This window comes from Alternaria ethzedia, assembly GCF_023757985.1.
Source record: "Alternaria ethzedia strain BMP 0044 chromosome Unknown scaffold_60, whole genome shotgun sequence".
In the NCBI taxonomy this organism is placed as follows: Eukaryota; Fungi; Ascomycota; class Dothideomycetes; order Pleosporales; family Pleosporaceae; genus Alternaria; species Alternaria ethzedia.
Window position 1 is genome coordinate 37739 of NW_026056253.1, and position 23230 is coordinate 60968.

General features: G+C 53.9%; 10 protein-coding genes across 10 annotated transcripts; 5 read left to right on the forward strand and 5 right to left on the reverse strand.

The window, feature by feature from the left end:
* Positions 1–142: 142 nt before the first annotated feature.
* Positions 143–1238, reverse strand: J4E87_010933 (uncharacterized protein; the record flags this gene model as incomplete). The annotated part of the gene is made up of 2 exons (XM_049382501.1): positions 143–1167; positions 1232–1238. The coding sequence occupies 2 exons, from the start codon at positions 1236–1238 to the stop codon at positions 143–145; spliced, it is 1032 nt and encodes a 343-aa protein (XP_049227747.1).
* A 152-nt stretch (positions 1239–1390) lies between these two features.
* J4E87_010934 (uncharacterized protein) lies at positions 1391–2591 on the forward strand (the record flags this gene model as incomplete). Its single annotated transcript, XM_049382502.1, has 2 exons — positions 1391–1780; positions 1830–2591. 2 exons carry the CDS (start codon positions 1391–1393, stop codon positions 2589–2591), a joined length of 1152 nt encoding a protein of 383 aa, XP_049227748.1.
* A 443-nt stretch (positions 2592–3034) lies between these two features.
* J4E87_010935 (uncharacterized protein) lies at positions 3035–4690 on the forward strand (the record flags this gene model as incomplete). Its single annotated transcript, XM_049382503.1, has 2 exons — positions 3035–3243; positions 3301–4690. 2 exons carry the CDS (start codon positions 3035–3037, stop codon positions 4688–4690), a joined length of 1599 nt encoding a protein of 532 aa, XP_049227749.1.
* A 427-nt stretch (positions 4691–5117) lies between these two features.
* Positions 5118–5642, forward strand: J4E87_010936 (uncharacterized protein; the record flags this gene model as incomplete). Its single annotated transcript, XM_049382504.1, has 2 exons — positions 5118–5383; positions 5555–5642. The coding sequence occupies 2 exons, from the start codon at positions 5118–5120 to the stop codon at positions 5640–5642; spliced, it is 354 nt and encodes a 117-aa protein (XP_049227750.1).
* A 1079-nt stretch (positions 5643–6721) lies between these two features.
* Positions 6722–8132, forward strand: J4E87_010937 (uncharacterized protein; the record flags this gene model as incomplete). Its single annotated transcript, XM_049382505.1, has 2 exons — positions 6722–7159; positions 7722–8132. 2 exons carry the CDS (start codon positions 6722–6724, stop codon positions 8130–8132), a joined length of 849 nt encoding a protein of 282 aa, XP_049227751.1.
* Positions 8133–8346: 214 nt separating this feature from the next.
* Positions 8347–9771, reverse strand: CEL1_2 (Esterase/lipase/thioesterase; the record flags this gene model as incomplete). The annotated part of the gene is made up of 2 exons (XM_049382506.1): positions 8347–9419; positions 9474–9771. The coding sequence occupies 2 exons, from the start codon at positions 9769–9771 to the stop codon at positions 8347–8349; spliced, it is 1371 nt and encodes a 456-aa protein (XP_049227752.1).
* Positions 9772–12084: 2313 nt separating this feature from the next.
* J4E87_010939 (uncharacterized protein) lies at positions 12085–13479 on the reverse strand (the record flags this gene model as incomplete). Its single annotated transcript, XM_049382507.1, has 1 exon — positions 12085–13479. One exon carries the CDS (start codon positions 13477–13479, stop codon positions 12085–12087), a length of 1395 nt encoding a protein of 464 aa, XP_049227753.1.
* Positions 13480–14335: 856 nt separating this feature from the next.
* On the reverse strand, positions 14336–15351 carry J4E87_010940 (uncharacterized protein; the record flags this gene model as incomplete). Its single annotated transcript, XM_049382508.1, has 2 exons — positions 14336–15274; positions 15322–15351. The coding sequence occupies 2 exons, from the start codon at positions 15349–15351 to the stop codon at positions 14336–14338; spliced, it is 969 nt and encodes a 322-aa protein (XP_049227754.1).
* Positions 15352–17540: 2189 nt separating this feature from the next.
* On the reverse strand, positions 17541–20054 carry J4E87_010941 (uncharacterized protein; the record flags this gene model as incomplete). The annotated part of the gene is made up of 2 exons (XM_049382509.1): positions 17541–18753; positions 18805–20054. The coding sequence occupies 2 exons, from the start codon at positions 20052–20054 to the stop codon at positions 17541–17543; spliced, it is 2463 nt and encodes an 820-aa protein (XP_049227755.1).
* Positions 20055–20418: 364 nt separating this feature from the next.
* Positions 20419–22810, forward strand: J4E87_010942 (uncharacterized protein; the record flags this gene model as incomplete). Its single annotated transcript, XM_049382510.1, has 6 exons — positions 20419–20449; positions 20502–20539; positions 20591–20678; positions 20726–21075; positions 21121–21762; positions 21809–22810. 6 exons carry the CDS (start codon positions 20419–20421, stop codon positions 22808–22810), a joined length of 2151 nt encoding a protein of 716 aa, XP_049227756.1.
* Between the last annotated feature and the right edge of the window lie 420 nt (positions 22811–23230).

Sequence of the window (23230 nt, forward strand, 5' to 3'; positions counted from 1 at the left end):
TGCATCACATTTTGGAGACCAACCTCAGTTGATTTGAAAACTTGGGATCGGTAGTGGAAGGCGTTCGCCATCTAAAGCTCGATTGATCAACTGGTATATTTATCTTGCAATCCCATACAGCCGTGAACATACATCATCGTGCCTATTTTTTCTTGCCGGACGCCTCGGTCGCACTCAGTTCTCTAATGAAGACTTTGGTCACGCCGTCAGGTACGTCGTCGACGCCGTCCTCGAAGCCTGGACTCACTCCAATGGCTACGTATTTGCCGTCGTTGGAGAAGTCGATGGTCTGGACGCTAGCAGGGAACTTCTGGTACTGTCTTATCCTCCTCTTTGCTACTGCATCCCACAGAGCGACTATGCCGTCTCCACCTCCTGTCGCGAAAGTGCCGTGGACTGGGTGGTATGCGAGCGCGTGAACCGGGTAGACGATATCCTGGCCATCGACGTTTTGACGGTGGCACTTGAACGCGTACTTGCGCGACTGCGACTCTTCAGATGGGTCGAACCACTCTACTGCTACACGCCCCTCGATGCTCGAGCTAGAGTATCCTGCGTCATTTGGCATGCAAGACACGGCGCGTGTCATGTACTTCATAGAGCTCTCCCGCTGCTGCCACGGCTCCACTCCCACTTCCTCACCGCCGCCTGTCTTGGCAGCTTCTGCCAGCTTGTCCAGCTCGTAGATGTTGACTGCGCGGCTGGCCATGGCGACGACTAGTTTGGTGGGCGAGGCGGAGAGGGAAAAGGGCTTGGAAGGCAGGCGGATGGCAGAGAAGTCGCCGGGTTGCGACAGGTCGTGGAGGTGCAGTGTCGAGTCCCATGACGAGGAGATGAGGAGGTTGTGCGGGGCGGAGTAGAGAACGTTGCGAACCCCCTGCGAGTGCGTAGACATGATGGTCTGCGCGCCCGTCTCGAGGTCGATTCTCCGTACCTCCCAGTCGAGCCCGCAGGAAAAGGCCTCGTTGTCGTCGCGTCCGAAGCAGACGTCTAGCACGGGCGCGCGGTGTTCGAATTTCTGGAGCAGCTTGCCGCCGGGCTCAGCGTGCGTATCGTAGAGGTAGACATGGCGGTCCCAGGAGGAGACGAGCAGGCGTGTTGGGTTGTTGGTCGCGAACTTGACCGACGAGATGGGCTCCGTCGGGTTTTGCGCAAGCTCGAATTGGCCTGACTGGGTTAGTCTGAGTCTGTGTCGCTATATACTCGTTATGAGGAGCTAAGGGTAACTTACTTGACATGTTGGCGATGTGTGTTGCGGCCCGTTGTGGAAGCTGCGCGTTGGAGTGAAGCTCGAGGACGCGGGAGTCCGCAAGCCAAACATTTGGGATCTGCGCTAACGCCCCTCCAAAAGTTCCCCAGCAACTTCCTCGTCACGCTTACACCAACCACGATGCCCTTTGCACAGCTCGTCATAGGCCCGCCGGGCTCGGGCAAGTCGACGTACTGCGATGGCATGCAGCAGTTCATGGGCGCCATCGAGCGCAAGTGCTCTGTCGTCAACCTCGACCCCGCCAACGATCACACCTCGTACCAGCCCGCCGTAGACGTTCGGGACCTGGTCACGATAGACGAGATCATGGAGCAAGAGACTCTGGGTCCGAACGGAGGTATTCTGTTTGCACTCGAGGAGCTGGAACACAACTTCGACTGGCTAGAAGAGAGCCTGAAGGAACTAGGAGATGACTACATCCTCTTCGACTGCCCCGGCCAGGTCGAGCTCTTCACACACCACGGCTCGCTTCGCAACATCTTCTTCCGCCTACAAAAACTTGGGTATCGAGTATTCGCCCACCGCCCGTGGCTTGCAACTGGAGGCTAACATGCGCCAGCTCGTCGTCGTCCACCTGACCGACTCGATCATCCTCTCGCGACCGTCGCTCTACGTTTCCTCCCTCCTGCTCGCCCTGCGCAGCATGCTGCAGATGGACCTGCCTCACCTGAATGTTCTCACCAAGATCGATAACCTCCGCAACTACCCCAATCTTCCCTTCAATCTCGACTACTACACCGAAGTCCAGGATCTACAATACCTACTGCCGCACCTCAACCGCGAACAGACGTCCGGCATTCCGGGCCCCACCATAGCCGGCGCAAACGAGGACGTGGATCCGGACGACGACGAACCGACCTCAAAGTTCTCCGCGCTGAACAAAGCTATCGTAGAACTCGTCGAGGACTTTGCGCTGGTAGGCTTCGAGACACTGGCGGTTGAGGATAAGAAGAGCATGATGACGCTACTGCGGGCTATCGATCGTGCAGGTGGCTTCGCGATGGGTGGAATAGAGGGCGCAAATGACACAGTGTGGCAAATGGCCATGCGCGAGAACGGGGCGACTATGGACGCTCGCGATGTACAGGAGAGGTGGCTGGACAGGCGGGACGAGCTCGATGAAGAAGAGAGGAAGGCATGGGAAGATGAGACCAAAGAGATGCGCGACCCACCACCACAGAACCCTCCCCAAGCACCGCCTGCCGCGAAACCACCTACAAAGCCCAAGGATCAAGATAGTGACGACGATATGGACGATCTTGAGGAGATGCGACAGTTCATGGAGAAGAAGGACTCAGGCATCAATGTAGTTAGGAAGTGAATTAAGGATGCACTGGACCCTTAGGCAGCCCAACGACCGCATGCCTGTTCAGAGGGCTCTCTTACGATATAATAGCGATGTCGGCTTTCTATGAGCTTTCGCGAAAAGGACTGTATGGCTACAGCTACCTATTCACACAGAGTGACGATCTAAGCGTCATGGCGGCTCGTAAGCCTGTAGAGAGCTCCCAACATTAGAGTTGGGAGTATCGCTTGGAGTACAGGGAATGGCCTGAACCGAGGAGTTGTGCGCAACCACCATGAAGGAAGGCCAGGCACTTAGTCCAAGTTTGGATCTTGAAACAACGCGTCGCGTGAGCAAACATGCACGCACCCGCACGGCTCGATAGTCGACTATTGTATAGAATCCGGCACTGCACTAGACCCTAATTGATACCGTCTAATGTCATCGTATTGCTCCCTTGGCTGTTTTTGACTGCGCACATGCTTAAACGCAAGCCCTCGCGCGACCTGGTCCCCAGCGGCGGCCCCCACGTCTCCATCTATAGCAGCGACCCCACGCTTAGTCGTCATAAGCGGAAGCGCTCGCTCTTCCGTTCCCAGCACAACAGGGCGCAGTGGGTACCCGAGCCAGAGCGCGACATGAGTGAACTGCTAGATTTCGTTCTGCAACATGAAGATGCCTTCAAGAAGTGAGTCCACCCATATATCGGCGACACCCTCCAGGGCTGCATTGCTGACTAGCACAGCCAGCATCGCCTTGCATCGCTCTATGCAGACTTTCGGCAACAGCTCGAGATAAACCCCGAAGGCTACCATGCGAACATCGCCGCATGGACGAAAGCTCTCGTCGACGCCTCGCGGGCGGGCGTCATCCCGAGGCAGGGCACCACCCACGATCTTCTGAACATACGAGCCGCCGAGGAGCTCGCGCGAGCCCTACAACACCCGCAGTATGGCAAGCCCACCTGTCTACCGGCTGTATTCCATGAGGCAGTACAAAAGAAGGAGATGATACCTCTGAAGGACTTCATGTCGTCAAAAGAGAGCATATACAAGACATCGTGGATACCCTCGCCATGGCAGGTGCTTCAGTGGAGCTTGCGGCAGGTTGGGGTACTGGGGCAGGTACGGGCGCCGGCCAAGATGGAGGTCGGGAACTTCGTCGTCGTCAAGAATGTCGAAGTTGCTGCGGACGAGATACTCAAGAAGATGAAGGAGCACGTATCCACGGCTGACCGGGTACTGTCGAAGACAGACTTCTTGAAACGTTTCGCGACTATACTAAATCCGACTGCACCACTCACGACGAACGACCTCGATATACTCCTCGTCTTCCTCGCCCGAGACAAGCAAGCGATATCTCACAACCATCAGACAATCAAGTTCAAGCCAGAACATGAGGCTGTCCCCCTGCCTGTCACAGAAGAAGACGCCGCTATTGCCAATCTTCGCGACACACTAGCGAATATCAATGCGCAGATACCGCCATTGATGGAGAAGATTGCTTTGGCAGATGCGGCCGCACGGGAAGCTGTAGTTGCGAAGCAGATGGTCCGCGCCAAAGCTGCACTGCGCTCCAAGAAGCTTGCCGAAAACGCTCTCGCTCAACGTTCTGATGTCGCCCTCCAGCTCGAGCAAGTCTACACCGATCTACAGCAGGCTGCCGATCAGGTCGAAATTGTAGAGGCCATGCGGGCTGGTGCAGCGGCCCTCAAAGGTCTCAACGAGAAGGTTGGCGGTGCAGAAGGCGTTCAGGGTGTTGTCGATGCCGTCAACGAACAAATGGCGACCACGGAAGAAATCACAAACATCATCAATGAGACCGACCAGCCTCTTGATGAGGGCGAGATTGACGACGAGTTCGAAGCACTTGAGAAGGCGGATCGCGAGAAGCGCGAGAAGGAAGAGGCGGAGAAGACCGCTGCAAGACTGGCGGAGCTTGAGGCAGTGGAGAAGAAGCGCAAGGAGAGGGAAGCTGTAGATGAGGAGCAACGGCAGAAGGAGGCTGTCGACGCGGGCAGAACGGAGAAACAGGTCGATGAGGCGTCTCAGAGCATGGCGAGGATGTCTTTTCATCAGCCAGATGATGAGATGGAAGGTCCCGAGGAGGAGAAGCGCACACCTGCTTATGCCTAGGCATGCTTTGATTATTTTACGTTCAAATGGTTTATCTGCATAGCATCGGCGTTGCGGGATCCTATACCACAGATCAGTTACCTAGGTACTGATGGTACACTACATATTCGTCATTGAGGGAAATACTACACTTTTACATATGCAGTAATTATACACTCCTCAGACGAAACTTGGTCTTTTTGTTGCAATTTGGCTTTTGGCACCAATCCCTGTGAGCCCTTGAGCAGTTCCACGTCTCATTGCTCCTTCGCTCCGGCGCCACTAGCCGCCGCCACGCCAAGCAATCGCAGGGAACGCGGAACCTCACCTTAACATCAAGACAACAAGCACCTATCAGCCCCCATCACAACCCGCTGCCCCTACGCCGGGACCTACCACACCACTCTGCGCCTACCTCAGCCCTCGATTCGCTCGCCTGCAGACCACGATGAACTCCGTCCGCGCCGCGACCAGCGCCTCGCGCACCGCCCTCACCGCTTCGGCTCGCACAGCAGCTCCCCGCCGAGCCTTCTCACAGTCACAAACGAAGCGCTCAGGTCACGGACCCAGCTACGATCCCCCGTCCGGATGGCTCTTTGGCGTCAAGCCCGGCGAGCAGTATGAGAAGGAGGGGTGGGAGAATGCCATGTACTGGGGCTTTGGAGGAGCCTGTGCGTTTGGCGTTGTGGCTTACGCTTTCAAGCCGGATACTAGGTATGTGCGAATTTTTTGTTGGGGGGAGATGGACGGGGATGGTGCGGGATGGGTGAAGAGGTGGACCAGGAGGGAGGGGTCATGAATGGGCAATGGGCATAGCTCCCGAAGAAGTGGGAGGAAGAGCGCAACGGCAATGCATTGGTCGAGCAGAGACTAACAGTTCACCAGCATCCAAACCTGGGCCCTAGAGGAGGCGCGACGAAGACTCGAAGCCGAGGGTATCCTCGCAGACCCAGACACCGTCAAGAAGGAGTAAAACGACACTTTCAGCAAGTCAACGAGACTCTAGACATGGGCGGAAGTCTTACAGCAACACCACGGAAACTGTATATATGCTAGTGGGGACGAGGATGCGACACCATTTTCTTTTGTGAGCTTGGATCTGGATGGGCTAGACGCTCGATAGACTATGCGATGATGGCTGAGTAGCCGAGGGTAGGCAATTGTATTTTTTTGTTATGGATGTTTATGATTGGCATGTCCGCGGGTATGTGGTGTGATGCTGACGATCTTGCGCAGCCTGTGGCTATGTGTAGGTGGTAGACGATGCTTGTCAAATCTCAGAGGCTGCTGAGGTCCGCGTATATGAAGCATCCTCACTTCGACCATAACCTGAGGCTGTTCTTTCAAGAACCAACCTTCCTTGGGGATTGAGAAATGCCCTGGGGCACTCCTTCCTTCCCCCAGGCCAACACTAGCTGCTTCGGGTTAGCCATCGCTGTGCCGCAGCTCACAGGAGGGCACGTCACATTCTTCGCACCTACAAGCCATCACTACCGTTCTCCATTACGCCAGACTCAATACTGGGATCTCTCCCGCCAGGATGCCGCAAAGCCAAAGCGCACTGTTGCGCCTACCTATAGAACTCCGGCATCAGATTTACTCATACCTGCTGCCTAACGACGTTCATGTACGCCTCCGTAATGGCACGCTTCTTGCATCGGCCTGTATTCAGGGCGGTGCCCCTTTCCGTGGCGATGTATCTAGTTACGACATTGAATACACCGACGAAACTTGGCAAGTTCGCGTGCCCACGTCTGTGTATGCCCGTCGTCTACAGTCAACCTGGGGTCTGCACTGGTCGTGCGAGGAACACAATTCGTTGTCACACTTCTTGTTGACTGAATGTACGGACATTCCCGATATTTTGAACATTTTCAAGGGCGTGTGAGTACACTTGGAGGCTTCATGTCAAGTGCTCACGCCACTAGTCGTAATGAAGTGTACGATCTGCTTGCTCGTACTTCGACTATCCATGTCTCCGACCTGGACCTCATCGATTACTGGGCAAGAGCTTCGGAGGCAACTATGCCAGTCGCTTCCGAATTTGCCAAGATGCCGGTATCGAATGTTAGCCGTCTGAGTATCACGCTCAAGCTTCCGTTAGCTTTCTTCCAGTCAGTGGAGGGACTCTCAGGCAACTATCCTACATCCTCAGACATAGGTCCAGCAACGCAGCCAGCACGGCTTTGGCAAGATTTAGGCTCCATTCTCAGTCGTTTCGAAGCTCTCAAGAAGCTGGACTTGTGGCTCGATCATAATGAGCCGCAATTCTGGGTCGTGGTCAACGAGCGCTCGACCCTTGATCCTCTTCTCACACAACTAAGTACTCGTCCCAATCTCGACGTCACCGTCACGCTACCCATGCTTCACCCGAAATTTGAACAGAACGAGCGACATTACACCGAAGACAGCGTTTCCGAGAACATTCGTGTGAACAGGGTGTTGAGGTCGAAAAAGCATGCTGTTATTGGTGCTCAAGGATGCATCGAAGTTGTTACGTGCAACGACTTTCCATTGTTCTCCGAGACATATCAGGCGACGAATATGGGTTTGTCTGCATTAGTCGGACGGGAGCGGGAACAATGGAAACATGGGCGCGATGTGGAGGATCAGTACAGAAAGCTTACGAGGGGTCGGTACTCAAATTGGTATCCCTAGACTGTAGAGTAACTAGTCATCGGTCATCGACTCGTGGCTTCTATCGTCACACATGACAGTGCTGACTGGATCATTTTCGACTGGTGTGAGCTGCAAAGGTGCGCGGAAATTTAGCGATGCCCTCACTTTCACCGCTCATGTGAGCGTTTGCCTCTTCGTCAACTTGTTTAGCGCAGCCACCTTCTGTCAACAACGATTTGTAGTGAACTTACTTTCGATATCACGATCCAAACGATTACTCAAATCCATCGACCACGAGCATGGCGAAGAAGAAATCAGCAAAAGCTCGCTTGAGCGATACGAGCGATGAGAGCGAAGTGGATGGCAGCGTACCAGTAACTACGCATACGACTCGACTACTTCGTAGAGCAACACGCTGACACTATACTCGCAGAATATCGACGACCTCGCTACCTTCATCGAGGCCTACAAGCAGCTACAAACCAACAACACAAGCTTACGCAACAAACTCGCAGAGCGCAAACGCGAACATGACCAAACTAAAGTTCAACTCGAAAAGGCGGCACATGCCAAATACGCTGCTGAGTTCGAGGCAATGCGAGAGGAAATGAGCGTTATGCGACAAGACAAAGCGGGCTGGATAGAATCTATCGAAGATCTGGAGTCTGAAGCGTTGACTGCCAAAGACAAGGTTGCAACTCTTGTGGCTGAGAAATCGAAGCTTCAGCGTTCGGTGGTAGAACTTCATGGGGCCATGGCAGGATTGAACCAGACGATCGAGGAAGGCAACAAGCGCTTTGATGAAGTCAAGGAGCGAGTGAAGGCCTTTGCGACCGAGCTTTAGATATTCAAGGGGGCGACACACGCGAACAGCATGGTAGATACGTCAAGTACAACGAATGCAATCAATTTGTCTCTATATGCACACTTCTAGATCCACCACAAGTATATACAGTTGCGAAGCCAAACGAGAGGACAGCTGGAGGGAATCCACGAGCTCTTACAGTACCGAGCCCCAGTCCCTTTCCAGCATCTTATCCAACATTCCCATCGAGCGCTTATGCGGGCTGGGCGAAAGTAGAGCCAATGGGGCCAAACTTAATGTTGGAGAAGACGACAGTTGCGCCGGGCGAGTTAGCCTCGACATCCTCAGGCTTGCCAGAGTCAGTAGCGCAGGTACCACGGGCAGCACCAAGCTTGTCAGGGCTGGCATCGGTAGGGTAGGTAGAGTCGAGCCAGAGCATGTTGACCGCATGGTCGTCCCAGAGGGACATGACGAGGACGTGTCCGCGAGCAAGCGAAGCACCCATTCCGTTGAGGCCACCGAGGGTCTTGAAGGAGTTTGTGTCACCGAAAGTGGTCTTCTGCGCTTCACAGAAGGACTCGGTGATGGAGTTACCGGAGACGCCCTCGATAGCGGAGTCGGAGTTCTTGAAGACCTTTCCGCCCTGGATGTAGAAGCGCTTGATATCAGAGAGGCTGGAGCCGGAGCCGATGAACTGGGTGACGACGGTCATCTTCTTGGTGGTGTCGAGAGTCATGCCGGGGCCGTAGAAGTCTTTGACGCCCATGCGGTAGCTGTTGAAGTCACAGCCGTCCTTGTCGCAAAGTCCGCCGTAGCGGTTGTCGCCGTCACCGCAGCTGACTTCGTCGGTGCACTCCTGGAGACCAGTGCCCTTGCAGGGATGGGGAGTGTAGGCAGTGGAGATGGAGTTGGCCTCCCAGATGTCCATCTCGGGGCAGCAGGCACCGATTTTGCCGGAGCCGGCGTTGGGGTCGGCGTCGGACGGGTTCCAGCCCTCAACGTTGGCTACACCGTTGATGAACTTGATGTCGTGGGGGCATTGCGAGTCGCAGTATCCGGTTCCGTACTTGGCACCGGCCTTGTTGTTGCCCTTGTTGATGCCACCGTCGGCGGCCATCTCGACAAAGTAGAGAGCACCGTTCAGACCGCAGGGTAGCTTGGAGACATCGACATCGAAGGTGAACTCCTTGCCGATGAGGTTGAACATCTGGTACTTGGTGTCGCTCTCCATGAGGTAGGTGCGAGAACCAATGTTTGCAGCGTAAGAACCCTTGGTGACGAACTGGAGGCTCAAAGAGTTGCTGCTAGTCTTGATACCGTAGGTGCCTAAGATCGTTAGCTAAGGGCTTCACATGTTGTGTCGTAGACATGTTCACGTACCAGAGTAGTCAGCACCGTCGATAGCGCAGTTCTTGGTGCAAGTGCTGCCGTCAGGGCAAGCGGTCGTGTTCCAAGAGTTGCCGTCGTAGCAGTTGGTGTATCCATTGGTGACATGAGACCAGCGCCAGTTGGCATCGAGCGTAATGGAACCCTGCTTGGTGGTGCAGCTGTTTCCACCGGTACCAGTGCAAGTCTGCCATGTCAACTTGGGGTGTGTCTCTGCTGTCGATGTGCCAGCCTGCTGAGCGCGGGCGGCTCCGAAGAGCGAGAGCGAGGTGAGGGCGAGTGTCCTGTACATTTTGGCTTCTTGGGTGAAGATATGTTGTTGGATGTCGAAAGTATTGGAGCGATGGGCTGACCTTCTTATACAACATTCTTGAGCTCATGGCTACTAATCAAAGTACTCTGCAGAAGTACCCATATGACTGTTGATTATTGCAAGGTGCAGGAGATCTCCACCCTTGACGTCCCTCTATGCTGTTCTCACCAATGCTGTAAGAGGAACGGAACATCGGGAGCGCAAAAGAACGCTAGGAGTGCCAGAGTAATGAAGGATAGATGAGGTATGCCCTGTTGCGCCGCATCGTGGGGTAGTCCGGGGTATTGCGGAGATCTGTGCGCCACCACGCCCGGGATCTTTGCCTTAAAGAGATAGTGTAGGCAGTGACGAATGGAGGAGCATATGGAGACGTACTATCAACGGTCGGCTTCACTGGTGGCCAAGTCTTAGCCTTCCGTCTCATTCGACAATGATGGGTCAGCCTCGTATGTGAGAAGGCAAAGCTGTGGATCAGCACTCGTAGCTGTGTTCTTGATATTTGCATACAGTGTCGTGGCTGGGTCACGAGTGACCGCATGTGCACATACCATCCAGGAGAATACATCATGCTGGCTTTCACAGTACGAAGATAGGCGACGATGTATATTCCAATGTGTGTTGTACCTTGGGTACAGCTCAGGACCATATCGCGTTGTTTTGTGCAATTCCACCCGGTGAGCTCAAAACCCGGTAGGAATAGATTGCTTTTTCCATGATCCATGGGCATATACGAGAGACTTTTCTAGAAAGATTTTCCGGACTGGGGGGCACACTTAATCTGTAGCAGAGGTCATGAGGCTCAGATCTTTTCCCGGGTAACGGTTTGCGCGTGAAATCCAATAAGAAGAAAGAAGACTGAGATACGTACTTCGCTAGAAGCGGCACAAGGACACAGTCAGGTAGGTTTCATTGTGCCCCTCTTCCTTTTGTTGCTCGAGTCTCACTGTTGTAGTAAGCAATGATGACTGGCGTTGCTTGACAGGCTAGTGTACGAATGGTATATACAGCGTCTGTTTAGCGAGTCTGTATTCCTATGTTGCAACGCATGAGAAGCATTGAGGCAGTTTCATCAGGTGTCCTTTCGTGGTGGAATGCAGGTACCGAGTTGAAGCGCCGAACCCTGTAAGCAAAACGAAGCTTCCGGAGCAGACGGGACGAGACCCTCATCCACAATTGGCTATGGATTTCAGAGCTTAATCAAGTTGCCCTGAGCCTTAGCAGAGTGGCATCGACCGGATTTCTCGGTCGAACTGCTAGTGCAGAATAGATTGAGGTTCAGGGGTGCCCGCTCGCCAAGACCGGAACATCCCAAGGTTCGCCATGAATTTGTCCGCCTGCTGGGTCGTTGGCAAGCAAAGCTTGTGACAGACCATCAACGCGTCGTTTGAATTGTGGGTTATGGAAAGTCTCCAAGTAGCGTTGCACAGCCAAAGATGCAGATGCTGTTTTCCCAGCTGGTTTGTTGTGCATGACGTCCGAGATTCAGCCTAATCTTCCAGCAACGTGCAATATACGTTTCGGCCTCTCGATATGAACTCCGCACCAGTATTCGACGATCACAGGTCCATGGGGTTTCAATCCAGGTGGGCGGCCAGTTTTCCAGGGCTTAGCGAATCAGGTGCGCTGTCATATACTGCGACCGGGTATAACACATTGAGCCGCAATCATCGTGACAGCGTGACCTCACAACACGGCCCAGGGACACGAAACGCGCAGTTCAGTGGACATGCTTTGCTGGTACCGAATCTGCATCACTCTGCTTGAAACCGAGAGTGAGATACGTAGCCCCTGAAGCATAGATTGGCCGCATACCTCGGTAGTCTTCATGGTCTTCTGGAAGCTCAAAGACTTGAGCCTTTCGTATGTTGTCACCTACGTACCGTATTCCGACGTGTATCGCAAGTGAGAAGTATCTATCTAGTAAGTAAGGAGATAGGTTGCGATATTGTTTGGAGGTTGGACAGCCCCCAAAGTCGGCAGGAACCTCCAGCTTAGAAGGGTCCAAAGGCCTAGACCTCAAGAAGGCTAGCGTATCCCCCGCACCTTCCGAGGTCGAGACATATGGAAGTAATCACTCGAACTATTTTCCTTCTTTACGAGCCTCTTTCTGTTCAGTCCATCTAGTCAAGATTCTTCCATGGTGTAGGCATATCGCCTGGTATGTGGTATATTGCCCAACTCCAAAATGTCTATATCTAAACCCACGCCTTGTACTCAGTACCATCCTTGCAATGAAAAGCGGCTGCAGGTACTCAAAGAATGCTAAATAGGCCTGGAAACCCAGAAGAACGTCTAGAAAATTCCATGCCCATGACGAGCATCTAACCGAATCAACTCTTCAGCAACATCCCTCGCAACATCTCGTGTGTCTTCAGCGTACTTCCGAGCCACCGCTTCGTTCTCTTCTCTCGTCCGCCAATACCTCGGTCTTGCACTGGACCGTCTGATCTCATCGGGTCCTTCTTCAGAAGTATTCCTCCTCATGAAGGACCGATAGATTCGCGACTTGGGTGCGCTGCTAGCCGCCACAACCCCAGGGTGAGTAGCCTCTTTCGACCCATCTTCCACCTCCGCAGCCTCAAACGCACGTCTGACAGATCCCGCAGGTCGGCTGGTAAGTCTCACGAGACAAGTGTTGGCCCCACTACCCTCAGCACAGCTTCCTACGCCATGCGCTCTCCATCCTGTCTCGAACGGCGTCCTTCCCGTACCCAGATCCCGCCAGCTCTGCACCACCAACCTGACCTGTCCGCCTGTAGCATGCGAGAAGTCTTGGCTGGTCACGCTCCAATCCGTCGCGCAAGTGGAGCAGTTCTGCGTGAACTGGTACTTCCAGCCTCGGCGGATGACATTGTCGATGGCGGCCATGATACCCGTGTGGCCATTTGGAGTATCGCGGTGGCCTGTGACGATATGTGGGAGTAAGGGCCAGAGCGACTTCAGAAGGTTGCGATTACGCGTCGTAAAAGCGGGCAATACAATGGCATAAGAACTGTGCAACAGGAATCGGCCGTTGACGATCCTGGCGGACACGGTGAGTTTAGTAGGAACGGGTGTTCTGGAGATGCGTGCCATGTCTTTCTTCTCGTAAGTGAACGCAGATAAGGGAATGCCGTGTTCGTCTCCCCGTGATGCGCGGTTCATGGCAAGTCGAACGTGATGAAAGCGTAGTTTGTAGCCGTCTCCAGCATCCAAGTAGCTGTTGTAGTCGGCACAATCTCTTCTCTTTCTTGAGTATTGCTGGTTCTTTGGCCCGTCTTCCGCGACCCAGGCATGGAATTTGTCACACCAGCCACAAAACCAATGACCAGGAAAGGCGCGCTCCACTACCGCCTCGATAATCTTTCTCTTCTCAAAACGATTCTTGCTTCCTTTAACATGGCGAGACAGGACTTCAGTGCCGAGAGCGTAGTAGATGTAGCGTCCGGATAGACAGAAGGCTGCGGCGGAGGCAGTGTCGAGATATGTATTGACTTGTTGGATCAGCTCGAGTGGGAGAGTGAGTACTGGAGCTTTCGGCGACGGTGGTGATGGTTTGATTGTAGCCAGGGAGTCTGTAATCTCGTACTCTTCAAAGGTTGAATCTATGCTCGTTCGAGAGCTCGCGGTATCGGATGCCGAGTCGATAGTCGAAGGACGTGATGAGTGTGAGGAGCCGAAGCTCATAGATCGACGAAAGATATTCATGCTTGCGTCTTGATCTATCTCTTCAGTACGCGTATAGCCGTTATGAGGCTCTCGAATTCTGAGGCTGAGACCAATATAAGAGTACCACAAAGGGGCAACAGACGCTATAAGTCAACACTGCCAGCGTATAAATTTAATAACAAGGACTAGTCAACAACACATCAAGAAAGGTACCGACATAGCCGTTGCAAGCTCGACGCCGTCTCGCGCGCGGCCACTGCATCCCCTTATCAATGCGCCTGGCCTCCGGCCACCAATGCACGACATGTCATCCAGCCGCGGTTTCTAACGGGGCCTGACAGTGGCACGCAACGCACATGGCACCTCGAGTCCAGGCACATGCCTACCACTTTGCCGTTGTCAGGGTCCAGCAGACGTGTCCGGCGGTGTAGGTGAGACAGCCGTCATTCACCTGATGTGTTTGGGCTAACCGAGGTGGGGCTAGTTGCAACGTGTGTGGTGGGGTGACCCGGTGGACGCTGCTAAGCGCCCTGACTGCGCCGCCACGCCTGCCTCACAATCTTGGAACGCGTAAGATTTGGTGCCAGATGAGTCAGAGCTTAGGAGCACTTCGGGCGAGAGAATGTTGTTGCTGTTCTTCCTTGTGGTGAAGAAATTAATTTGCGAATAGTAAACGCTATGCTACGCGGAAAATAGTGGTAGATCTGGCGTGCTTCGCTATCGTGCGATTCCGCCCGTCTGATGTACGCCAAAATGATAGATATATATGGTACACGTGCGCTTCTAGTTCGAGAATGCGCAGCCCTTGGTCATGTCATTACAACTTCTGGCTCTGTCATAAATCATCCCCTCTCCTACAAAGCCTGGTAGGCCAAAAATGCGCCTCAGACGCGGTCTACTTGGGCAGCTCAGGGTTCAGTTTAAGCTGAGGTACTGGCGGGCCAGTTCCAGCTCTCCGCCTCCGCTCGCGCTCGTTGAAACCAACAGGCTGGTCTAGTTGTGCGGTCTTCTTGAATTTGCCACCCAGGCTGCGCATCCAGTCCTCGCCCTCGCCGGCATCAGCACCGAGCCAGTACTTGGGCGCACCGCTGAGCATGACGCGTCCGAGTTGCCCCTTCCAGCCGCTTCCCTCTTCTTTGCCCTCTGCGAAAGGGTTCTCGGCGAGGTCGTTTGCAGACGTCTGCATGTTGTTCGAGTTGTACCAGGCGGCGGAGGAAGCGTTTGCGGCGATGTGTTGGCGGAGACACTGGCGCGCGAAAGCCAGCATAATAAAGACGAAGTAGACACGAAGAGCCCAGAAGCCAGAGATCAGCGAGATGCTCATAATGCTTCCGCTTTGGAAGACGGCGTTGCCTAGCCCGGCGCCAGCATCTCCGCCTTGCCCGACTGCTACGGCGTTCTGACCAGATTTCAGGCCGTCGGTGGGCTCCGCGATAATATCGACCTGTGTGACGTTGTGCTTGGGGCTGGTGAAACCCGCGTTGTCCTTCATGCCCGGCGATAGTCCGGCATTCTCGTCTGGGTGGGCGGCGAGCGTGTAGAACCACGCGATGCCGAAGAAGGCTGTGTATAACGCGTTGACGACCGAGTCGAGCGCATACAGGTGCGCCAGCAATACCGACTCAAAAGGACTTTGTAACCGGATGTGCTTGTACAGGAATGTGGTAGCGAGGAGTGCGGCGGTCGAGTAGAGGTACATGGACAGCTGGAAGCCATCGATCTTCGCGCCGGTAAGAAGCGCAAGGAGGCCGTAGACTCCCGACGCCTTGTTTATGACTTGAAGGTAAGTGATAATCTCGGCCCCCGTCCGAAGAGACATCTTCTGGAGGAACGTCTGCGCGCGGGTCAGTCCTGTCCATTTTAAGGTTCAGATTCACTTACCGTGGGACGTGGGATATCGAGGATATTCATCGTGGCTATTATAGGGAGATGACGATGGGAGTGAAAGAGTTTGGGTGACGATGTTCGTTGTTGCAAGGCGCAAGCAGTGCGGAAGGCCCGGGAGATTTAGCGCCCCTTTCAGTGCATGCGAGTCGTGGTCGTGCAATCCCTTCATCCATGGATATACTTTGTACCATGATTCGCGCAGACTTCATTCACACTGGATTCATTGCATTTACGTTGAAACTCCATATCTCCTTTAGGTTTCATTGTTGCTGGTGTTGCGCCTACTATTTCGAGTCTCGCCGAGTCTTGCGCCAGCTATGACGCATCCGCGACAACATCACGCGTCGCGCCTTTCACGCTTACTATCCCAGCCCCATGTATCTACTTCGCCCTCGTCCTCATGTTCCAATCTCCAGCAAGCTCACGTGTATGCCGCTATCAACTATACAATCCGAGTTCCATAAAGATGGCTTTAGGACCTTCAAACCCATGAGTTCGCCCTAATCAGTCTCTCAAGAGACAAGGTGGCGGTTGAATTTCAACTCTAGATTATTAGTACAATAATGAAGCGCACAGAGACGTGCAACGTACTTCTGATACGACTACAGAGGATGGGCCTCTTCGTAGGACTCGTTGTAGCGACTTCCTAGCTTCTACCTTGGTACGATGACGTAGCTTAACATGCAGCCCTCACATCTCTCCAGCACGTACATGTCACACAACATTGCATACTGTTCAAGGAATGCATTATAAACTGGATTCCTTCTAGATCTATACTCAAAACTTACCTTTATATATACACATATTACGTCGATCAGCCCCAACAATGGCAGACTACCAACCTCCCGCGCCAACACTACAGGAGCAGGATCTCGAGGGCAAAGTTGCCATTGTCACGTAAGGCTTCACTTTCTTCAACCATGCCACCAATACCATTTCGAGGGGATCAAATTACTTAACACTTTTTTTTCATGATGATCCCATGTTGCATCACGCATTTTATCGGCTTCCCATGTCAGCATGCACTCCACCAAAACCCAACTACTTGTAGCACACCGATCTAACAACCCCCAAGCGGAGCATCAAAAGGCATAGGCCGCGCTATATCCCTCTCCCTCGCAACCCGCGGCTGTTCCATCCTAGGAACCTATTCATCCCCCCAATCCGCCCATATCTTCGACACTCTCTCCAGCACAGTCCGCAACCTCTACGCTGCCACCGAAAGTAAAGCCCCAATTATGCGAGGGGAAGCCGCAGACACAACATCTCTCTCCTCCGTCGACACCCTCCTCACAGCCCTAGAACACCACTTCCGAGGTCAGAAACTCAGCATACTAGTTTTCAATGCGTCACACAACGCGCGACCTAGACTAGGCAGCGCAAGCGGAAATGATATCAACGATTCTTTGACGGGGAATTTGCACTGGCCGATCGTACTCATGGAGAAACTGGTTCAACAAAGCCTGTTCACACCGCACAGTCGCGTCGTAGTCATCTCTTCCGACCGCGTGCGGGACCCATCTCCCGGATCCGGGTTATTCAACGCAACACGCACAGCCATGGAGTCCTTAGTACGGTCTTGGGCAATCGAGTTGCCACACAGCTTTCCTGGCACAACAGTAAATGCCGTGTCGGTGGGGCTGACAGACACACCTGGACTGCGCGCCTTTCCAGCCGAAGCCGTACAGGCGTTGAGGGAGCAGCGGTTGCCCAAGGTCAAGGTTGTGGAAGGTGGAAGAATGGGCCAGGCGGAGGATGTGGCGGATGTTGTGGGGTTTCTGGTTAGTGAGAAGAGTAGGTGGGTTACTGGGAGTGTGATTGCGGCGAATGGAGGGGCTGAGTGGGTTGGTGGGAGTTCGTAGATGATTGTGGATAGGAGGGGTTGCTTTTCCAGTTCTGTATTTCAGGGTAGGTGTGAGGATATATGTTGTAACTCGAGAAGAATGATGGGTAATAGTTCACACTCGGTATTTGGGCAAAAATCATAAGAGTCGGCCTTCTTCGTGCTATCAGTCGCCCGTCCAACAAAGCTGGCGTCAATTCGTTGGTATAGTACATGTCTAACTTTCTAACGTCTCATCGTAATTCTGCAAGCCAGCCTATATCATGGTCTTGGCTGCTATATTACAACAGACATCAGGTATGTAGGAGAATATATACAACTCTACCCCAAATCTGCAAATTTTTGATACATGCATTCATACAACGCTCGTCTAATTAACGGAACGTACGGCTTCGCTAGAGTCGGCCGCATACTGTGCTCGGCTTTTGAGAAGGTCGTTGACTTCGTCTGAAAGCTTCGCAGTTCGCTCCTGGTGTTCGGCTGCAAGCGAATCCAGCTTGGTGACTGGTAGATCATCAGGGTATTCGTTTACATCGTCGGTAGTTGCGGGCTCGTCGGAAGCCAATCGCGGATCGGTGAGAATATCCTTCGCTTCCTCTGGCATGCCCGGCGGTGCAGAGATGTGGTGCTTCAAAGCCGCAACCTGGGGGCCGTCGACTTCACCGGTTTCCTCAGGCTCTGATACCATCGATCTTCTTGCTTGTTTTCTGGTCGTCTTCATCCGCTTCCTCGCTTGCTCAATGAATGAGAAGTCGTTCAGCGTTTTCTCGATCTGATCCTCAACCAGTTTCTTTGTATGGTTGGCCAGGGCTCTGGTGGTGAAGACGTTGGGAAATCGGTAACTCAGCCATAGGTAGCATACCAGCATCTTGTGCAGTTCCTCCAGATCGTGGAGATACTTGCGTTCAGCAGACGAGGGCCGGTCCATGACGCTGAGTGGCAGAGTGTCAAGATCCAATAGGCTACCCGACTTGCCTTCAGCAATGCATTCAGCGAGGTGGCGCAGAAACGCTTTCTGGGACGGTTGGCGCATGTTGATAGGTGCGGCACATAACATGATTCGGTCTTGAATGCTGAGATTTTTGACCATGTGAATGGCGTCAGCAATCGCCAGCTGGTCTTTTAGTGCACAGAGATGGAACCGAGGGTGTAACTCAGAGATCTCATGTAAACGTAGCATAATGTATCCGAAAGGTGTTCCCGGGGGGAAGTAGTTGGCGAACCGCTCAACGATAAGCGACGGCGGGAAGAGGCCGGCTGTGCTGATGTGTTCGGGCTCACGCTTCATGCCCAATTTCAAGGCCGCGTGGTCGACTTGGTCGAGTGTAGTAACCCATCCTATAGTCTTCTCTTCAGGTCTCTTTGCCTCGACAGTATCGGGTTGCTTGTCGTCTAGGCCAATGGCGGGGTCAGCGGCGCCGTCAACAATCGAAGCCTGTTCGGAGTCTGTAGTGACTGCTTGCTGAGCAGTTTTGTAGCGCCCGGCACGGCCGGCGATTTGTTTGATCTCGGAGATCTGCAGGGGCACGTAGTTCAGGCCGTTACTCTTGATAGTAGATTCGAAAATGACACGCTTGATAGCACTACATTGGTTAGCATCCGGGTATCGAAAGTCAAGATGAGACACTGCTTACAGGTTGAGACCCATGCCGATGGCATCACTCGCCACGAGGTAGTCGTAGTCATTGTCTGGGTCGTTGAATAAGCGGGCTTGTTGAGCTCTTGTCTCAGGTGGCAAGCCTCCGTATACGATAGCGCACTTCTTGCCTGTCTTCTTCTCCACCTCGCGTCGCAGCGCATGGATACCGAGGACGGTGAAAGCAACGATGCAATCACCCTTTTCAAGGAGTGTGAGGTTGCCTCCCAGACTCTTCGGCTGGATCTGAAGTGGCGTCAGACGCTCGTACTCGTGTACGTGCACTTTATCGCCAACAAGAGCGCAAAGCTCGCGCATCAGTGGTACTGTGCGTGCTTCTCCGCAGAGATGGATTTCTTTGGCCTGTAGACCCATGAAAGCCTGTGTCCATGCCCAGCCCCGTTCCTGGTGGTTGATCATCTGTATCTCGTCGATGACAGCCACATCAAATCTAGTGTTGAGCGGGGCCATTTCGACTGTACAACTGTACATGTTGGCGTGTGTGTCCTCGGGCAAGCGCTGTTCTTCACCCGTAACCAAAGCGCATGGCTTGCCCTTTGCATTCAGGCGCGTGTAGACCTCATGGGCGAGGAGGCGCAGCGGACCGAGGTAGATGCCCGAGTTGACTTCTTCCAGACGCTTCAGGGCGTGGTACGTCTTGCCAGAGTTGGTCGGCCCAACGTGCATGTGTACTGTCCGCGTAATCTCCCGTGTCGCTGGATACCATTCGGCTGGGTAGCGCAGGTCCGCCACCTCCTTCTGGTTCTCCGCCTCGGCCGTCGTGAAGCGGCCGCCACATGCTTGCGCATAAAACAGATATCGTAGCCTCTTCTCAAGTGTGTTCTTTCTCCGCTGGGCCTCCTGCACCAACGTGACCAACTCACGCGGGGCCTGCTTGATCCATAGGGTGATGGACCGCTCGAAGGTCGTCCATTCCTTGTCGAAGTCTTCGCGGCTTATTTGGAGTCGGTCGAGAAATTCTGGCGTGGCGAATTCCTTGTGCAGGGTGTCTAGTTTGTCGCGGACTATGCCTATGGGTATTGACGACTTGGAAGATCTGGAATCGCCTCCTTTTGAAAGTTTACCCTGCTGGAGAGGATTGAAATGCGTCGTCTTCGAGGGCTTGGCTGGAGCGGAACGGTGTGCGGCTTGGATTCGGGGCAGGAGGTTTTGGGTTCGCGATCGAGAGCGGGCGGCGAAAGAGCAGATGAGACATAGCGAACTCCGTCGCGCCGGCAGCAGAGGCATGCCAATGGTGGGTATCATACAGGAGAAGAAAGAAGAAAAGACAGAATTCAAAGCGCCAGGCGCCTGTACAAATGAAGGACGACAGGAATGTTCAAGTCGACGACGTAATGCCGAATAAAAAGTTGCCAAGCATCTACCGCAGTAGTACAGTAGGGACCTCCGGCGGCGCCTGCCCGCCGCAGCTCGCGACGCAACTCTAGCTGAGACGCGCCTTCCTCACCACCGCCGCGACAGCCCAGCACCACGTGTGCCTCGCCCCGACAGAGCTGGCCCACACACGCCTTCGTCTGCGCATCACGTTACCGCTGCCGCTTCCACCGCCTCGCCTTTTTCCCAGCGGCATTCGCTGCGATACCCCGCCAACATGGCTTCCATGATCGATATCCAGCGCGACCGTAAATTGACACCGCGAAACTCCTGAGGAACACGTGCTGATAGGCCACATAGTCATTCTCAACTCGATCAAGCAGACGACGCGCGGCGACGTATGAATCTCCCCCCAATGCGCCTGCACTCCGCTAACGACTACCGCGCAGTGGAAGATACTCATTGTGGACGAGGACAGCCAGAAGCTCATCAACAACGTGGTCAAGGAAGATGACATCCTCAACCTCAACATCACAAGTACGCGACTCCGCACGCTCCTCAGACGCCAGATCCTAACCTCGCAGACATCGAGCGCATCGAGGACCGGCGGCAGACGATCCGCGACATGGACGCCGTGTACATCATCACGCCCAAGCCACACATTGTCGACTGCATGATGGCCGAGTTCGACCAGCGCAGATACCGCGGCTTCTTTCTGATATGGACAACTCTGCTGCCACCACACCTCAAGGAGCGCATAGACCGGTCGCAGATGGCGCGCGAGCAGATTCGGAGCTTCCGCACAGTGCACCTCGACTTCCACCCCCAGGAGTCGCACCTCGTCACCTTCAAAGACCCATGGAGCTTCCCCATCCTCTACCACCCCGAGTGCAACAACCTCGTAGTGCGGCACATGGAGGATATCGCCGAAAGAGTGGGTAGTGTACCTCTCCTGGCAAGCTTCTGCTGACAGCCCTAGATCACCGGAATCTGCGTCGCACTCGGCGAATACCCCATCATCCGATACTACCGACCGCGAGCTCCAACCCACGAGGCCAGCGTCTTGTGCTCACACCTCGCCCGCTTCGTCCAAGACAAGCTTGACATGTACGCGCAGTTCAACCAAGACTTCCCCCCGCAATCGAACCGACCCCGCGGTGCCCTCTACATCACCGATCGATCCATGGACCTCATGGCACCCTTCCTCCACGAGTTCACATACCAAGCAATGGCCATGGATCTGCTGCCTATACAAGACAGCGACAAGGTGACCTACCGCACCATTGTCAACGAAGAGGACCCCGAGGCGGAGGAGAAGGATATGGAGATATCCGACAAGGATAAGATATGGGTGGAAAACCGCCATCGGCACATGAAGGACACTCTCGACAAGCTGATCAGCGACTTCCAAAAGTTCATCGCCGACAACCCCCATTTCACGAACCAAGACGCCCAGAACGCTGCCGGAATGAATGGACTGAATGCAATCAAGGATATGATCGCTGGTTTACCTCAGTTTCAGGAGATGAAGGAAGCCTATTCGCTACATCTCACCATGGCGCAGAAGTGCATGGAGATCTTCCAGAAGCACAAACTCCCAGATCTTGCTTCGGTGGAACAGGTGAGTCCCACCAAGGTTGGCCCATGGCTGTCGCTAACCTTTCCAGTGCCTTGCTACCGGTCTTGACGAAGACTACCGTAAGCCCAAGAACATGACTGACCAGATTGTGCGCACATTGGACGACGAAGAGATAACGCCAGCTGACCGGCTACGCCTTATCGCGCTCTACGTAATCTTTAAGAACGGAATACTACCAGCCGACCTCCAAAAGCTCCTCTTCCACGCACAACTGCCACCTCCCGACGGCGACGTTGTCCGTAACCTTGACCTGCTTGGTGCGCGAGTCGCTAGACAACTGAAAGAGAAAAGAGATGCACAGCCACCACTTTTCCCACCGAAAGCAGCCCCACCTCCAAATACTGAGGACTACGGTCTATCCAGATTCAACCCGGCGCTCCAGGACATGCTAGAGGAGCACATCCGCGGCAGCTTACCCCAGGACGTCTTTCCCTTCACTAAGATGTCACCCGATGATGTCGCCAGCATGGCACAGGAAAATACTGCGCCCGCTTCCCTCCGCTCCGCAAAACCGACATGGGCCAAATCGCGACTTGCGAGCGCTGAGCCCCGTCAACGCGTCATCGTATTCGTCGCCGGCGGTGCAACCTACTCCGAGGCCCGCGCCTGCTACGATGTCTCAAACAAAACCTCGAGAGACGTGTTCCTCGTCACCTCACACATGATGAAGCCGCAGCTCTTCCTCCGCCAAGTCGGCGATCTCAGTCAAAACCGCCGCAGTCTGCGCTTACCCATCGATCAACCGCAGCCTATAGCCCCAGCACATTTGTTCGAGAAGCCTGAGCCCCCGAAGCCAGCACCGCCGCCTGCTGGTACCAAGCCTCCCATGCCCGGAGGTCTGCCATCCGGACCCAGAGTCGCTGGCCCGAAACCCCCAACAGCAGCTATGGGTGCCATCAACCTCAATTCCAACCCACAAAAACACAGTCCTTCGCCGTCACAGAGCAGTACCACCAAACCCGGCAAAGAAGAGAAAGAAGGCAAAGAGAAGAAGAAGAAGAAGTTGCATCTGTTTTCTTCAAAGCATTAGTGAGGCTTGTTAACATTTCCTGCCAGGGCGCTGCATACCTTTCTGGCGTTGTTCTGCTTTGTTCACAGCGAGGATTGATCTTGCTTCATTTGCAATATTTGCGAGCTAACTTGCATGGCATGGCGTTGGATGGCGTCAAAGAATCTTGTCTGGCGATTGCCCAAGGTGTACAGCTAGAGACAAGTACTTGGGATTTTGTCGTTGAGGATTAAACGCGAGGCTGGTTGCCTCTACAATAGGAAACAAGTTTATAAAAATTATACATCATATCATCACTTTAGCCTTGCTGTGTTTCCTGGCTGATCAGAACGTGCCACATCTTTTCAACCCACGTACCCGACGTTTCTTCTTCCTCGGTATCAGACAGCTCAGGGCCACACTCCTCACTCGCATCTCCTCCCACCCCTCTTTCCCCTCCGA